We start from the raw sequence: 13,345 nt of genomic DNA, 5'->3' as shown, positions 1-13,345 counted from the left end.
TTGCATCTCTAGATGCTTTCATAGTACCCAGCTACTACCCAATGTCCACAGCACCCTTAAATATACTGTCTGTGTGTTGCCTAAGTGCCAAGTTGTATACGATTTGTCATGGGAAAAAATGGGTTTTTTTAAACTGAAAGAGCCACAACATCAAAATGGTGGCTGGAAATGACATCTGAGGTCATTTCCAGCCATCCCCTGACTTGGGGATATGCGGATTTAACCCTTTTTTCATCCCCCTGCCCCACATATGCCGAGGTTGGGTGTCAGTTCCCCGGCTACGGATACGCAAAACCACAGACGCTGTAGCAGGGTACTGCTGTACAAGTTTTTCATCAAAGCTGTTAATCAGAATGTTGACAGTAAAAAAGACTATTGATGCTGTGCTTCAACTAAGCAGAATACACTCTCTTTCCTACCTGTATTATTGCCACTATCCATGTTAAGTTGCATCTACTCAAGGAATCTGTATTAAGAGTAAGAATGTTAACATGGGATGGCGGCTGCAGCTACTATTGTATAGCACTTTGCAACAAACAAGTTCTCAAAGCAGTTTACATGGGGGGGGATTAAGATGGTTAAATCAGTTTTGGAATGACTGATCTCTTACTTATGGACTGTCAAACTATTAAAGGATTTGTTACACTTCAGAAATGCACATACCTCTAAGAATTATTGTGTTAATACATTTTTGTTTAAAACTTTGTAGATGTTCCGTAGAGTTTATAAAGGTATTCCCCTCCAAGTGCGAGGCCAGGTCTGGTCACTCCTGCTGGACATTGAAAAAATCAAGATGGAGAATGAAGGAAAGTATGAGGTAAGGCATCTCTGGTTGTGTACAGCATGGAAGTGCAAAGCATAGTAAGTTTTGTTGTTGTTTTTTAAACCCACCTTGTGGGTGCTTTATTTCAGATGTTAGCACATACATTAATTCAAAAGTCAAGGAAGGCATTGCACTGTCAGCAGGATGATTTGTTTGTTGTTCACTGGGATAGGTGGCCTTTTGTATCCTTGAGCTGTACAGTGGGGAAGCATATAGCCTCCAAAGAAAGGAATGAGCAAAACATTAATTTTAAAAAATCACAAGCATTCATCATTAGTTATGTGACGAAAAATATGAGGTAGGTAACCATGACACTTTTGCAACCACGTTTCAAACCACAATTGAAATAGCAATGAATTTTTTATCTGGAGGAGGAATTGTATTGTATGTGCATTGAATGCTTATCTGTGCAACAGAAGTACAAGTTAAGGGGGAAACTTACTGACTGCACATAGGCAATGCAAAATAAATGTGTACTTACTGTGAGGAAAAACCCTAAGATTATTAAGTATAATAAGGAGGTTCTCACAAAGAGCATCGCTAAACCTACCCATTTGTCTGCTGAAGAGCTATTTAGTTAGTTTTCTCTGATTGCTTTGCCTTTCTTCCTTTCATAAAAAGAGTCTCTTTTAAACAAAAGTGTACTGTACAGGATTTTCTTTCAAGCAGAAGTTGTTTGGTTCTATCTCCCCTCCTCAGTTAAATCCCTGCCTCTCTGCGGGGGATTTTTTGCCTGAAATATAAGTTCAAAACCGAGCACAAACAGGAAATCATATTAGCTGAGCTGAAATCAAGCGTTTGCTTTCTTGAATTTGCAGCACATGGATCCATGGAACTTGATGAAAACAAAGCTGAACTCAAAACACTAGTTTGTTCCACATATATGACTTTTTTTTTTTAAAGCATCATTTTTAGTGTGGAACTTATAGAGGCATTAGAGCAATAACTGTTCTTCCTGTGCTTCCCTGCTGAAGATGTTGCTTCCCCCATCACATATCCTTGGCTACCTGCCATCCTTGAGTGGCTTTGCCTGTGCTTTCTAATTAGCTGTCTTACTTGGCTAGGTTTTACTTGGGCATCACATACTTGATCAGCAGCATTCTGCAGATCCTGTGGAGCTGTCAGCATGGAACCCTGACAGTTGCCACAATTGGAAGACTTTCTGTGAGTGAATGAATGAATATGTTATTATGGCCTTTGACCCAACACCACAAGTACAGCACAAAACATAGGATAAGTAGTACAAATAATACAAATATGTCTCCATAGTACCACTAACTATAACTCAAACCAGCTCAGACCTGATCTTACATGCAGATGCCCAGAATCTGGCTTACACACACTGTTGAGTGCATAGCAATCAGCTAAAAGGAAAGATCTGTATTTGTCATCCGTTCTATAAGGCATGTTTAATAAGAGGGGGGAAATAAGAGAAATACGAATACTGTATCTCTATAAAATGAACAATATAAAAGAATATGGGTCACAAACTCAGTGGCGTGCCCACAGGGGCATATCTGGCTGTTAAGGGTTTTTTTTTGGTACCTGCCCTCCAGAACAGCAGATGGGAGTGCATTAAATCATACAACAGAGAAGGCCCGTCTATGAGACAGAATAGTTAGTCTCATCAGATAATGGTCTGGTCTGGGGTAATTTGCGAGACTGCCAAGGAAATTTCTTGCAGAGGTCTGTCCCAAATCACTCTTCTTTTCAATGTCCGCTATGTGTTTTATAACTTCTTTAGCAGTATCAAGTCCCAATGGCATTAAAAATTGGTAGGAGAACTCATGCTTGACCAACATGTCATAAAGGCACTTAGGCCGTCTAGACTGGAAGCCATCTTCCAAGACTTTCTGTGATAACCAGGCATATCACAGAGGCAGGTAGATCACTCAATTTCCTGTCTTCAGAGGGGCAGCCATGTTAATCTGTTTTGGCAATTTAATGCATCTGATGAAGTGGGCTTTAGTCCACTGAAGTGTATGCTTCAATAAACGTGTTAGTCTTCAAGGTGGCACAAGATACTCTGGGCTTCTGAAAGCCTCTCAGCTCCCATGCCTCTCATAATGTATTAATAATGAGCAACAAAGATGCTTCTCTCCAATGCAGAGGTACCACTTCCCACAGCTAATTGTGTGTCTTAAATGAGAGGAGTGCTTATTAAGGTAAATGGAAGTCAGTAATAACCAGAGCCATTTTCATTTAAACATATATAGAAGCGAACCGGTCCCATACTTTTAAAGAGTATGTGGTTACCATGTGCTCTTCGAAGCCACACACAATTAGCCTTTGCCCAGATGGCCAATCAGCAGATACAGGTTTCACAATGAAATCTGTGTCAAACAAAAAACCTGCTGTCGTCCTTCAACATCCCTTCTATAAAAGTTTTGTTTGGTGGACACTGTTTGGAAATCCAGGTACTTTCTTTTCTCTGAACATAGAGAGCAGAAGGATTGGTCAGTGCAAATTTGTCAGTTTCCTGTTGTGATGTGCCTGAATGCTAATCTGTCTTTTACCAGTCTCATGAGTTTAAAGCTTCCTTGTGCCACTTTCAGCAAAAGAACTATTAAGACCAGCCTTGGGCCTATAGGTGATACTCTAAAAGCTGTGCATAACAAGGTTAATAATGGCACCCAATATCCCACCAACTTATAAAAACCACTTTTCCTATTAAGAAGGATGTTAATACTCATTATTAATAATATTCATGTTTGACTAGTTGTGAAGTCAAGTCAGTTCAGAATAGGATGAGAAGTTAAAGGAAATGGGATAGATAATGCTAACCAGTAGCATAAATTGAGAGGCTGCCTCTTGGCATAATTCTCTTAATACCCCAGTCCTCCATCTTTTCCACACTCATCAGAGGATGTTCCCACCTGGCCATGCCCACACAGCAAGCCATTAAAATAAACAAAAGTCACAAACAGTTTAACTAAGCTCCTGAGGGGTCTGCAATAAACAAGAGACTTGCAATATAATAGGATTCACTTGGACATAAATCCCGGAAATCGGCTGTTCGTAATCTTCTTCATCTTTGTGCCACTTGAGGCCAGCAATTAACTCCTCAAGATCTAGAAGAAGCTTGGAGCCAGAGCAAAGTTTTTCATGTGCAACTTGGATACAGGAGCAGAAGTTTAATTGAAAGTCAGAGGGCCTTTATACATTTTGTCGCTTTAAGTATTGTTTTAACATCTTACCACCAAACAGTTTCATTTCTCTATTTTTAAAAAATAATTTGCAGAGATAAAATTACAAATTGTAAAATAGTTAAATACAGTTTATATTGGTTGCATATTATATCGTAGTAATTTCAGGGTTAGACATCATCATTACACTGAAATTATTTCACTATTGCACAGCTTCATGTCTTTTTGAACACACGTCTTTTTGAACACACGTCTTTTTGAACACCAGACTTAAAAGGAAATTAATGAGTTTTGTTAGCTTTTTCCTTCTCTGTGAGCCCAGAATAATATCCCCTCAAATATGGTCATGAATCCAAAACGAGATGGAGAGAACATCTTTGCTGGTTGGCTTTATATTGGCCAGATTACCCACTAACTTCCATGAAGACAGAGTTAAGTGCATCATCGATTTTTAGTGACCCATCTTTTGCTTTACTTTCCTAAAACTACTAGTGTTGATCTTGAGATGCTTTCTGATAGTACAGTTTTTATTCCCAAGATATAGGGCTGGTTCAGACTTCACGCACAACCTCTGTTAAAGCCTGCTCTGTGCGATATTCCCAAACCTTGGGAGTGCACGCTCTCTCCCATGCCCACATGAGTGTCTACTTTTGATTTAAGTTAAAATAAACCAAGCTCAGTCATGGCCAAGGCTTGGTTTGTTGCAGATCGTTTTTATTTAAAGTAAGTAGGTTATAATAAACCAGGATCAATAGGTTTGGACATCATGACCGATCTTGGTTCATTGTAACACTCGTGAGGGCATGGGAGGCAGGGAGCATGTGCTCCTGAGATTTGGAGACATCACATGGAGCTGAGTTTGAACTGTCTGAACTAGCCCACAGAGTGCATGCATGAAGCAAATCCAAGGAAGAGTACAGAGAGCATTGCTTCTAGGTACTGAAAAAAGAATGGAGATAAGTGTCTCCTAATGCAATCAGAGATATGTTCATCATAATAAACATGCATTCGCTGTTACGTTGCTAAACAGCCACCATAGGTTCTTTTCTAGAACATCATGCTCTGATCCAGCAAGCCGTTCTGCATTCCTAAGTCTTCCCACATGCCTTTCGAATTGGGGCTCATGTCTTTGGCCAAAGTGCTCCTCCCTTTCCTCTTCTGTCCTCTTCATTCTGAATGAACCATCTGATGTGCAAACTGGGAGCTTCTTTCTTCATTAGAATTTTCATGCACAGAGCACTTGCATGTCTCTTCTGTCAGTAAAATTATAATGTCTACATGCACTTTTTTGATAATCAGATGGAAGTATACATAGCCTCACTTTCCCCAAGTATGAATTTAGGGGCATTTTTCCTTGAGTGAAAATACTTAGCATGCAAAATGAGTCTGAAGAATGATTTTGTTCCCATATAATGAACATACAGCTGATGGTTCAAAGATTCTTGAAACATCAAGTGATTCAAAAGGTGGGAAGCATCTGTGTAGGCTATATGCCAATTAACTTAATTGATGACCATAAAATACTTCAGAGTGTGTTTGTCTGCCACAGCTTGATATCCTAGCAATGACTGACTAACAGAAAACAATCTTTGTACAAGGGGAGTGTGTCATAGTGGTGGATTTTATTTATTTGATTTTCATCTAATTAGATTACTTGATTGATTTGATTAAGTGCCATCAAGTCGGTGTCAACTCTTAGCGACCACATAGATTACTAGATTATACCTAATTAAGGCTGCAATCCTACACACATTACTTGAGAGTAAAATCCATTGAACACACTTGCTCAGATTTGGATTTAAGTAAATATATGTATCAGATTGTGTTCTAAGAGCATCAACATGAATTAGCCCATTTGTGTATATATTGCCAAAACACCCAGACCCAAGGGATTGCCTTTTTGTATGCAAGGCATTGATACCAAAAAAATTTGTTTCTTAGTGCAAGATAATAATTTGACTTACTGCTCTCTGAAGTTACCTGGCTGTTGTTTCCACTTCATGGCTGGTTTAATAGTAAAGGGACTGGCAAAGGAAAGGAACAGGCCTCATTGCAACTTCACTTGAACCAAGAACAGAGAGAGGGAGCTCTGTCTGAGCACATATCTGAGAAATGAATGAAATAAAGAGCTCTGATTCTTTAACAAATGGGAGACTCTTTCACTTTTTCTAAAGTTGACTGTTTTAAAGTTATTGTAAAAGATGTTTAATGGTTTGACCCCTCTTGCTTCTTCAAGAAAATGAAAGAACAAGCCAAGAGTTTCTCATCTGAAATAAAGCAGATAGACCTGGATGTGAACCGCACCTTTCGAAATCACATCATGTTCCGGGATCGCTATGGAGTGAGGTACATTTCTGGTGCATGGATTTTGCATATCTGTGCTTCATATTTAATATGTTCTATCTCAGATCTTTCATCCAGCTGCTGCAAATTCTTCATTTTGAATTTAAAAGCCTGAAAAGTATACCGGAAGAGCATGAAACAGAGTGAGCAGCTTACTGCAAGCCTGTAGGACTAGCAGAGAGATGACTATTTAAGTAAACAGATTAGATCTAGGTTAGGGATGTGCTAAAATCCATTTGGCGTCCGAATCGCTGACACAATCCCTTTTAAAAATGAGGGCTTCCACAGCCCCTTTGAGAAGAGCAGTTCCGTACCTGCTCCTCCTCCCACTAGCTGCCACTTACGTAATCTTGGCGCTTCTCCGGAGTACCTTCACGCACCAGTGGGGCGTCTCCCGGCTGCCCCTGTGCACGATGCCAGCGCGCTCATGGCCACCGTGCATGGAAAAACAATTTGTGTGGGAGAATTTTGAGAGGAAAAATGACTGGAAGGGGACGGGTTAAGCACCTCTTTCTCCACCTGCTCCTGGTTGCTGCTTTTAGGTTTTGACTTTTCATTTAAAATGCATGCATGTGTACATAGAGTGTGTTACATGAAACTTCATGTCATATGTAGTTTGGCATTGAGAACTAGATCACAGATAACTTGCAAAGTAAACAGGTGGTTTATCCTTAAGCAGGTGTTGGCTTAAAGTAATGCATCACACACTGTCTGTTGAGAATACTGGACTTGGGAATGGAAAGCTATTAACAGAGGGGATATTTTGTAGAGATGTGCACAAATTGATTTTTTTAAATTTGATTTGTGCCTGATTTTTTTGTGTCCAAATCACCCCTGATCTGTTTTGTGTCCAAATCTACCCCCACACACACACACAAATCACCCCAGATTTGATTTGTTTTTTATTCTATTCAGATTAGGACCGGATTGGACCACGTGACAAGGCCCTAGGGGCACCAAATTTGGGTGATGGGTAGGTCCCTATGGGTGCCACCTACCACCCAAATTTCAAGGCAGTGGGACACTTGGTTTACTTTAATGATTTTTTTTTTTTGTTTACTGATTTTGAACATTTCTGCCATAGGAAACAATGGGGATTCGAAGTCACCCTATCCTAACCCCAACATGGATCCCCAGCTTAATTTTTTTTGAAAAAAAGCTAAGCTCTAGAGTAGTACCACTGGGTACTCAGTTTGTATTTTAGGAATTTTTGAGGTGTTTAGACTCCTTGGTGTATAATGAATATTCATAAGGATTCATTGTGAGGAAAGGTTATTAGTCACCAAAGAGTTTAAACACTTGAAAAAATTTCTAGAACATAAACTCAGTAGTACCCCATTGCCTTGCAGGTGGGAGAGGGGTGTAGTTGTCACATGGCAGTTGGCACTGTTGAAAAGACAGTCAATGAATAGAAGAAATGAAGGTGTGTAATGAATCCTCATACGGATTCATTGAGGGGAAATTATACACCAAAGAATCCAAACACATGAAAAATAGTGACCACACATTTTGCTCCGTAACTCCACTTCTACAAATGCTAGAGCTTAGCTTTTTTTTTTAAAAAAATGAAAGCTGGGAATCTGGGGGAATTAATAGGAGGGATCCGAATCTCGAATCAATTCGAATTGAATCTGGCGCAATTTGATTTGGACCCAAATCTAGCCAATGGACCAAAGGGGTGATTTGTTCTGTCTTCAAACCACCCAAATCAGTTAGATTTGGGTACAAATCTATTTGTACCCAAATCGATTCGCATATCCCCGATATTTTGCACTTAAGGTGAGACGCTCACATTTATTTAAGGGAGTTTGAGTAGAAATATGCAGTGCAATGTAATACAATACCTGGGAATAAGAATCTCAGGAAATGTAAGTAGACATATTGGCAAAGTTCTCCCAGCTCTTGTTTAGATATGAACTTTGGAGACTTGGAAACTCCCCCCTCCCCAAAGAATGGCAAACCTTCATAGCATTCAAGGCTCAAATTAGGGCTCAGAGAAATTGCTACCCTTCCCACCAGCCCTTCAGACCCCTCCAAATACACATTTTCCTCACCCTTTTGGTGGCAGTGGACAACAAGCAGCAATCAGTGAGTAGTGACCCCCCATTTCCCCCTACTCACTCTTTCCCTCTGTAGAGAGTGACCTGATGGGAAGGATGATAACAGCCCTGTTGGATCAGGCCTAAGGCATATCTAGTTCAGCAACCTTTCACACAGTGACCCACCAGATTCCTCTGAGAAGTCCGCAGGCAAGAGGTGAGGGCATGTCCCTCTCTTGCTGTTGGTCTGCTACAACTGGTATTTGGTAGCATCTTGCCTAAGAGGATAGAGGGGGTCTATAGCCACCAAACTAGAAGCCATTGATAGACCTCTCCTCCATGAATTTGCCCAAGCCCCTTTTCATCACCACATCCTGTGGCAGATAATTCCATAGATTATATATGTGCTGTGTGAAAAAGTACTTCCTTTTGTCAGTCCTAAATTTCCTGGCTATCAGTTTCATGGGATGACCCCTGGTTCTACTGTTGTGAGAGAGGGAGAAATATTTATCTGTGTCCACTCTCTCTACTCCATATGCATAATTTATCATGTCTCCCCATAGCTTTCTCCAAACTAAAAAGTCCCAGATGCTGTAGCCTTTCCTCAAGGTGCTCCAGGCCCCTGTTCATTTTGGTTGCCCTCTTCTGCACCTTTTCCCAGTTCTACAATGTCCTCCTTAAGATACGGTGAACAGAACTGTACACAGTACTCCAAATGCGGCCGCACCATAGATTTGTAGCAGGCCATTATAATATTAGTATTTTTATTTTCAGTCCCCTTCTTAATGGTTTCTAGGATAGAATTTGCCTTTTTCATGGCTGCTACACACTGAGTTGACACTTTCAATGAGCTGTCCGCTATGACCCCAAGATCTGTCTCCTGGTCAGTTACTGACAGCTCAGACCACATCAGTGTGTGTATGAAGCTGGAGTTTTTTGCCCCAATATGCATCACTTTACACTTGCTTACAATGAGCTGCATTTGCCATTTTGCCACCCACTCCCCCAGTTTGGAGAGATCCTTTTGGAGCTCCTCACAATCTGTTTTTGATTTCACTACCATAAATAGTTGGGTGTCATCTGAAAATTTGGCCACTTCACTGATTATCCCAACTTCTAGATCATTTATGAGCATGTTAAAGAGCACAGATCCCCGGGGCACTCTACTTACTTGACTCCATTGTGAAAACTGACCATTTATTCCTACTCCGTTTCCTGTCCTTCAACCAGTTAGCAATCCACACATGAACCTGTCCCTTTATCCCATGACTGGTAAGTTTATTCAAGAGCCTTTGCTGAGGAACTTTGTCAAAAGCTTTTTATCTACTAATGAAGGTTAGCAACATGGCTGCACTTGCAGTAGCCCCTGCAAAAACTGCAAGTCCCAGCAACCACTACACTGAGAAACCCAGTCTTTTGGGTCACTCTCAACAACAAAGGGGTGGGAGTGAGGAAAGAGAAAAATCTTCTTGGGAGGAAGGAAGAGCTCACCACTTGCCACTCACCACCCGTGCTGCCTCTACCAGTGAGTAAAATGTGTAGTTTGGAGGAATTTGGAGGATATGTGATGCAGAGAGCCTCATTTTGGCTTGGAAGATGAAACTATTCCTAGCTGACTTTTTTCCCCCAGGAAGAATTTGTTTTATTAGTAAATATGAGGTGAGCAAAGAAGCATCATTACACCCCTAATTCTAAGTGCATAACTGATCGCCTGCTTCTGTAGCTAAATGGGAAAAATACTTTACCTGGTATGGATTATTATTATTCTTTAGACCTCAGTGACAGGAGGGCACTGTTCCATGAACAGCTTTTTGCATTTCAGTTCCATCACAGTCTTTCTGCAGTTTACCCGCTCCTCCTCTTCCTCAGTTTACAGTGATAGTCAAGTTCCAGCTTGATGGGTGAGGCTTGGGAGGCAATCTGTGACTGAACACGTGGGTCCCATCTTGCTAGGACCCTTAAGGGTCTCAGAGTGGTGCCATCACTGGAATCTAGCAACCCATTCTGCAGAGCACTACTCTGGTAGAACTGGTTTCTGCTGTTTCTCATTTGCTCATAAGGCCATGATGTGCTTATACTGAAACACTATAAAGAAAGAATACCTTTCTGGCTTAGAAAATTCCTACTGAAAATGTGACCTTGAGGCCCTTTTCTTTGACCTTTTTTCTTTCAACCTTTTCCTCCACCTTGTACAGGCAACAAGCTTTGTTCCATGTCCTGTCTGCCTACTCAGTTTACAACACGGTAAGAAATTGAGGGATCCAGCTGGAAATTGAAAGACCATAAATATAGTTCTTATTTGGCAAAATGAAGAATGCCATGGAAATACCTTCAAAAGAGCTGTGCAGTACCGCTGCAGTCATTAAATGCAGAAAAAGCAGTATGTTTTGGTTTTCATTTTATTGTTAAGAAATTCACTTACACTCACAACTGCTGAGAGCAAAATCCATACTGCTGGAGCAAAAGACCATCCGGAATTCAATATCCAGGTGCTCATAAAAATGACAGTTCAGCATATTGCAACCATATTGTGCAAGTTCTGTGCTAACTAAGCAAAGAGGCATCTTTCAAAATGGTGATTCTCTTTATATTTAGCAGCGGAAGAGCAACTGACCCTATCCAATCCTAGCACAGCATCCCTCCAGTGGCTGTTGCTGGTAACTGCCTTATGTTTCTTTTTAGATTGTGAGCCCTTTGGGGACAGGGGGCCATCTTCTTGATGTATTATTTATTTTTCTATGTAAACCACTTTGAGAATTTTGGTTGACAAGCGGTATATAAATATTGTTGTAGTAGTAGTACATGAGGAGAAGTACAGCTACATAAATGGGCCTAGTAATAGTCCTGCTTCTCAGTGTCTTCTCTGTGACTCTGGCCTACCATTGAATGAGAATTTCGGTCTATTTTCCTTATGACCTCTTTTGCTGTATTCAGTGGTAACTTCACGGCTGAAGACTCCAATTTGTTACAGTCAGTTAACTCATTTCCAGCCAAAGGGCATAGAGGAGAGAATATGCTTAAATTAGCTACAGAACTTGCTGTTTCCATGTGCCAGCAGGGGAAGGATTAACCCAGATGTTCCAGGCATAGACACATTTCACCAATATATTACAGGAGACGGCTAGACTTCCTTAAATTAGCTGTACAGCAAAAACTTAGTGGGATCTGTGCAGTTTTTCTCTTAGACATTTTGCAACTTAATGAAATAAATGTATAAAACTGCTGTGGAATTATTGAATGCACTCTATGCAAAAGTAAGAGGTGGCTTGGCTTAACTTCTGGCTCACAGTAATTGTATCTGATTGATCAAAACTCCTCAGTCTCTAAACATAGCATCATTTTTCTCATGTAGATGCTGAACAGGGACCCCTTGAGACCATTCCTCCCTTGGGGTTCACACAGTGGCCAGGGACACTACTGAGGAGGTGGTGGTGGTTGAGATTGAAGAGGAGAGGGAGAAGGGAGCCTCTTGAGGTTTGATGAGCCTCAGGGCCATGTTGATGGGCAAGAGGCACAACTAGGCTGAAGAGTCCATTTGAAAGGCAGGGATTGAACAGTGCTTAGAATTCTTTCAAGTGGAGAGGCCAGGCATTGAATGTGGACCCTTCTGCCTACAGAAGGAAGTACTTCTACCATTGCGCTACCCCTGGCTGTTCGGAAGTTGGAGGGCCAACAATCACTTCCCTGCCTGAAAATGTTAGAATAAACTGTGTCCCATTCAGTGGATTTTTGCAAAAGTTGCTCTGTGTGTGATATGTAGTCTGTTGTAGGGCTGATCTGCTGTCTGGATCTTTCAGGAAGTGAGCTACTGCCAGGGAATGAGTCAGATTGCAGCTATCCTGCTGATGTATTTAAATGAAGAGGATGCCTTTTGGGCACTGGCACAGCTACTTACCAATCAGAGGCATGCAATGCATGGTAAGGGTTCGCGAAGAGACACTCTCAGCCTTTCGTGCCACCTTTGCATGATTCTGGGTTGCTGAACATGGGAATTGGGTTCTCCTCTCTTCCTTCTCTTATATTTTTCTCATTCCTGGTACATGTTTTAACTCCAGGTCAGGCTTATCCTCTGCAGAGAAATCTCTTGGTGGAACCCAGCTTGTCCCTTGCACTTTTTTACGTATATTTTGTAACTCTGAAATGTTGCACTTGGGGCTTTGCTTAAATATATAGCAGAATGCAATTCTTAATACATCTGTCCAGACACATCCAGAAAATGTGGTCTGTTAAAAACATGGCCACATGAAAAGCTTCATTCATCCTACTGGAGCTTTGGAAGGAATAGAAAAGGATCTTCTCTGTACAGACCACCCTTTTCTTTCTTTCCAGGAGTCTGTAAGCCTATGATTAACAGGAGATGAATATTTGAAGGAAAGCTCAAATTATGAACCAATTTGAGCTGCTTGTTTATCCTTTTGTATATGTACGGTACTGGCTTATAAGTGGGGTGAGGGGGAAGAACTGTCTTGGACTCTGGTTTCAAAAGCCACAAATCCTTGTGGCTTAAAAGGAATTGACTGTATTTCCGTAGTAGATGTGCATGCTGCCCTATTGTGGTGAGCACTCTGCTGCTTAGATTGAAGACATGGGTGTGCAATGTTGTACTTTGCAGAGCCTTATTGGGATGACATAGGCCATTTCCAAATAATGTAAAAAAATCATTTAGTCCTATGAGCAGCCTTGGCTAAGCACAAGATATTGCCATCCTGTCCAAGTACAAAGCTCTAAAACTAATAGTAAGGAAAGGCAGATTCCAAATTGTAATATGTACATGTTCTGAGCTGCTGGGATTGGTGTGTCTTGGAAAATCAAGCCCCTTTTCAGCACACATTAGATGCTGTGCTTGTTGGTCTCCCCCCACCCCCTAATTCCTTCTGTGTCTGTTTCCTTTTCAAGGATTTTTCATTCCTGGATTCCCAAAGCTGCAGAGATTCCAAGCACATCATGAAGCAATATTAAACAAGCTTTTTCCAAAGCTGAAGAAGCACATGGTA

The 13,345-nt window shown here is 41.0% G+C and overlaps 1 protein-coding gene across 3 annotated transcripts in view; it reads left to right on the top strand.

The window, feature by feature from the left end:
- LOC128340459 (ubiquitin carboxyl-terminal hydrolase 6-like) overlaps positions 1-13,345 on the top strand; it is a 206,198-nt gene that overhangs the window by 124,934 nt on the left and 67,919 nt on the right. For all 3 annotated transcript variants that reach the window (XR_008313730.1, XR_008313731.1, XM_053285562.1), the window contains exons 7-11: positions 710-817; positions 6,206-6,315; positions 10,547-10,595; positions 12,149-12,269; positions 13,248-13,342. Coding sequence is in view for 1 of the 3 variants with exons in the window: in XM_053285562.1 (XP_053141537.1) it covers positions 710-817; positions 6,206-6,315; positions 10,547-10,595; positions 12,149-12,269; positions 13,248-13,342 (483 nt within the window). In the remaining 2 variants the exon portion in view is untranslated. The remainder of the gene's footprint in view (positions 1-709; positions 818-6,205; positions 6,316-10,546; positions 10,596-12,148; positions 12,270-13,247; positions 13,343-13,345) is intronic.

This window comes from Hemicordylus capensis, chromosome 1 (assembly GCF_027244095.1).
Source record: "Hemicordylus capensis ecotype Gifberg chromosome 1, rHemCap1.1.pri, whole genome shotgun sequence".
NCBI classification, from domain to species: domain Eukaryota; kingdom Metazoa; phylum Chordata; class Lepidosauria; order Squamata; family Cordylidae; genus Hemicordylus; species Hemicordylus capensis.
This window is presented reverse-complemented; position numbering and strand designations above follow the sequence as displayed.